Source organism: Gastrolobium bilobum, unplaced genomic scaffold (assembly GCF_033153095.1).
Source record: "Gastrolobium bilobum isolate Gb01-03AN ecotype WA unplaced genomic scaffold, APGP_CSIRO_Gbil_v1 utg3161, whole genome shotgun sequence".
Lineage (NCBI taxonomy): Eukaryota > Viridiplantae > Streptophyta > Magnoliopsida > Fabales > Fabaceae > Gastrolobium > Gastrolobium bilobum.
In genome coordinates, this window is record NW_026899561.1 from 495,893 (window position 1) to 499,576 (window position 3,684).

The window sequence follows — 3,684 nt, forward strand, 5'->3', positions numbered from 1 at the left end:
TTAAAATGACACAACTTTACATTCTTTAAAATGACACACACTTTTCCCATATAGGAGTTTGCGTTTATCATTTAACATGACACAACAAAATTTTCTACACACACAATATTTTGTGGGGCCCACATTTTTTGAAGAAAAAAAAATTTACGACACACAAAACGATTCTTTATAACATTACACAATCACTTTTCCTACAAGATTACTCTTATAAAACCCTTAAATATATAATTATAACGAGAAACATTCAGTTATAATTCACGTAATTTACATAATATACATTTAATTATATAGGGGGAGGGGGTGGAATTCTATTACTACAAAAACTACATAAGAATTTATCCTTTCCAGTGAGCATAACTTCACGCAAAATGGCACGAGAAAGGAAAACAATTACTGTGATAAAAGTAAGGGATTTATAAGAATAATGTCATAGAAAGACCAAATGTGGGTCAGACAACATTTCACGAGACATTCGATTGTAAATAAAGTACATGTTACGCAATAGTTTACCAAGGGTGTCTTCGAGAGTTTTTAAGGAGTGGTTTCCAATAAAGTGAATTAAAAAGGTAAAAAAATCACCTCAATGTTTAAGAGTTTTGATGAGGAAATAAAGTATAACATCTCGTTTCCAAAAAAAAAAAAGTATAACATCTCTTAGTTGTTTGAAAGTCTACATGATAACTATTAAAGTGGAGTGGAGTGTAAATTTGCCTTCTGTTCTAGTCCTAGAGTTTACATAAATGGAATCTGGTACCAATTTTTCTCATCACAACTTTTCAGTAATGGGTGTTTTATGGTGAAGGGCGACTGTAGAAAATATCTCTAGTATGAAAAGAATTGAACAAATTTAAATCCTAATTGTAACATAATTTTACTTAAAAGTAAACTTTGCTTCAAAAAATAACATTTTAAAATTTTATTTTAATAATTTATTTAAAATAGGCATTATGAGGGCAAAAAATTAAAAAAAAAAATACCCCACAACGTCTAACGATACAGTTTGATGTTCAATTATTCAAAATAGCATAACTTTTATGTTAAGCAGGTAATTGTCAACTCTAAACAGAAAATGCATTTGATTTTCAACTAGGTAATTATAATTTGACAGAATTAAGTAATGAACAACTAACTATCCCAAATAAGACAAAGACTTCATCCCACCTGGGCATGGCAATTTGGAGCCAAACCATAGGTTATTAGGCTCAACACTAAAAAAATAAAAAAGCTGACAAGATTTGCAAATTTAATTACGGTAACTACAAAAGGAGCTCGAAACGATTTATATATTAGTTTTTTGAGTTTAATTTTGTCATGTCGTATGAGAATTAAATTTTTATGTTGTAACTTAAAAAGTGGTGAGTCTCATATTTATTAAAAAGAGAAAAAAAAAAACTTTACACACAAATCGAAGAAAAATCATGAGAAAATATTTTCCGATTTTTATAATACAACACAAAACATAAACCAGATCAAACAAAAAGAACTACTCAAATTTTTTTTTTTTATATCTGAACCGGATTCTCCAGCCAGCCGGCCGTACCGCCCTCTACGTCATTAAGCCATGCGGTAATAGCAAAGTTATACTATATTTTTTCTAACTATTATACAGAACTCTAATCTAGAATTTATATAATAATAAATTGTTATTTACAGCGTGCATGCGTAAACATCAAAATAATAATTGTAAACTACTCGAAAGACTCGAGGGCTCACATCACGGAACAAGCATTGGGATTCTCGTCACTGAACATCTGCGGAGGAGGAGCATGATGATGATGCATAGAGAATGGGGGTGGCTCTACCATGTACCCTTGGTTTACATCTACATACCCATGGTTTTGGGGCATGTAACTATTATACTCATGGTTTTGGGGCATGTAATGATACCCTTGATTCCAATTATGCCCTTGATGAACATCCTCCACTGCGTAGCTCCTGCTGGTGCTGCTTTCACCGGGTGCGTATCCGTGGTAATAGTAAGTGGGAGGTGGGTACCCGTACCCGTAATGCTCCATTTTGTTAACTTCCACCTTGGTAGCACCAACCTCCTCTTTTTTGCCACCGTCTCCGCCACCACCCTCCTTCTTGTTCTCCTTCTTTTCAACCCCTCCTCCTCCATCTTTCTTGGGTGGGACCACCTCCACGTTTCTCTTCAGCTTCTCCTTCAGATAAGGTACCATTTCCTTCTCCTCCATCGTTCCCTTCACCGTCACCAAATCCTTTTCTTCTTCAATCTTCACCGACTCAACTCCTGCACAACAAACACAACACGTCCCCATAAACCATCTTTAGCAACTTCAACCACAATTTTAATTAATAATTAATCATTTAATTGTTTATTAGTACCGGCTAACTTAAAAAAATATATATATAGTACGGTTTTATTATTTATATCCACGACTCCCAAACTTTAACTGATATAATAAATTTTAATTAAAATACTTGTAAATTATTTCATAATTAATTAAGTTAGGTCAAAATTCAGTCCTGGCTAACCTTTGGCCTTGAGGATAATCTTCCGAATTTTCTGAACACAACCCTCACAGTGCAATCTGATCTTCAAAACCACCGTGCTCTGAACCGACCACAAATAAATTAACAGAAAACCGGTTAGTAAAATCAACAGAAATTCAAAGTCACGCTAATTAAATAAATTAATAAGGAAAAATTATTTAGTCTATTTTGACCAAATTGGGCTGAAATTTGCGTTCTGTTTCGTCAGTAATCACCGTATTGACGAAGGTTAGAAATTCTGTGGAAGTGGCAAAGGAAGATTACATACATCTTTCGGTTTTTTCGCCTCGGGATTTTTGTCGTCGGTTTTCTTCTCTTCGGCCTTCTTCTCCGGCGGTTTATCGCCGCCGGATTTCTTCTCTTCGGCCTTGGATTCTTTCTTCGGCTGAGGGGAAACAATCTCAACCTTCTTCTTAATCTTCTCCGCCAGTTTATCTCGCAGCTTGGCGGGGTCCACTTTTCCAATAACCGTTAGCTTGTTACCAGGCATATCGGCCTTAACGTCCTCCACACCTGTATCCACAACAAACTCCACTGATTAGGGTCCGATTTTGAAGTTTCGAATCTCATTCTCAATTCGAGAAATCATCTCTCTGAATTTAACAATTCCGAAGGATAAAAAAAAAAACTCCGAATCGAGATCTCAATAGTGATGGTAGTACCGTCGAAATGGCGAACAGTTCGTTTGATCTTCTTGACACATCCCTCGCAATGCATGTCCAATTTAAAAACGACAGGGACGGGTCCGTCGTCTTTCTTGGCTCCTCCGTCGGGCTTTTTCTCGGTCTCATTCTTCGCCTGTTCTTTTTGCTGCCATGAACGACAAAAAAAAATCAAAACGCGTGAGTGAGGACTGAAACTTTTAGTAACATACTGAAAAGGAATCCACTCTCTGATCGAGTGCTCTGAGGAAAAGTAGAAATGAAATTAAAACTAACCTCTCCCATATGACACTATTGTGGTTAATTTTGATGCTTTTGTTGGTTAAATTTCAAAAGTGGAATTTGTAAAAGAAGCCAATGGAAGGTATATATAGAGAGAGGTGATCGATGATGTGTCACACTCATGTATGGGGGTTTGCAACATGTGTTATGTATGCATGTGCATACATTTATGATATTGATTTGGCGTGATTTTTTATTTTTATTATTTTTTGTTTTATTTGGTGGA

At 35.4% G+C, this 3,684-nt stretch overlaps 1 protein-coding gene across 1 annotated transcript; it reads right to left on the reverse strand.

Moving 5' to 3' along the window:
• Window positions 1-1,438: 1,438 nt before the first annotated feature.
• On the reverse strand, window positions 1,439-3,505 carry LOC133291510 (heavy metal-associated isoprenylated plant protein 3-like). Its single transcript, XM_061489780.1, has 5 exons — window positions 3,453-3,505; window positions 3,177-3,324; window positions 2,783-3,027; window positions 2,497-2,575; window positions 1,439-2,251 (listed from the first exon to the last, which is right to left on the reverse strand). Exons 1-5 carry the CDS (start codon window positions 3,459-3,461, stop codon window positions 1,710-1,712), a joined length of 1,023 nt encoding a protein of 340 aa, XP_061345764.1. The 5' UTR covers window positions 3,462-3,505; the 3' UTR covers window positions 1,439-1,709.
• Between the last annotated feature and the right edge of the window lie 179 nt (window positions 3,506-3,684).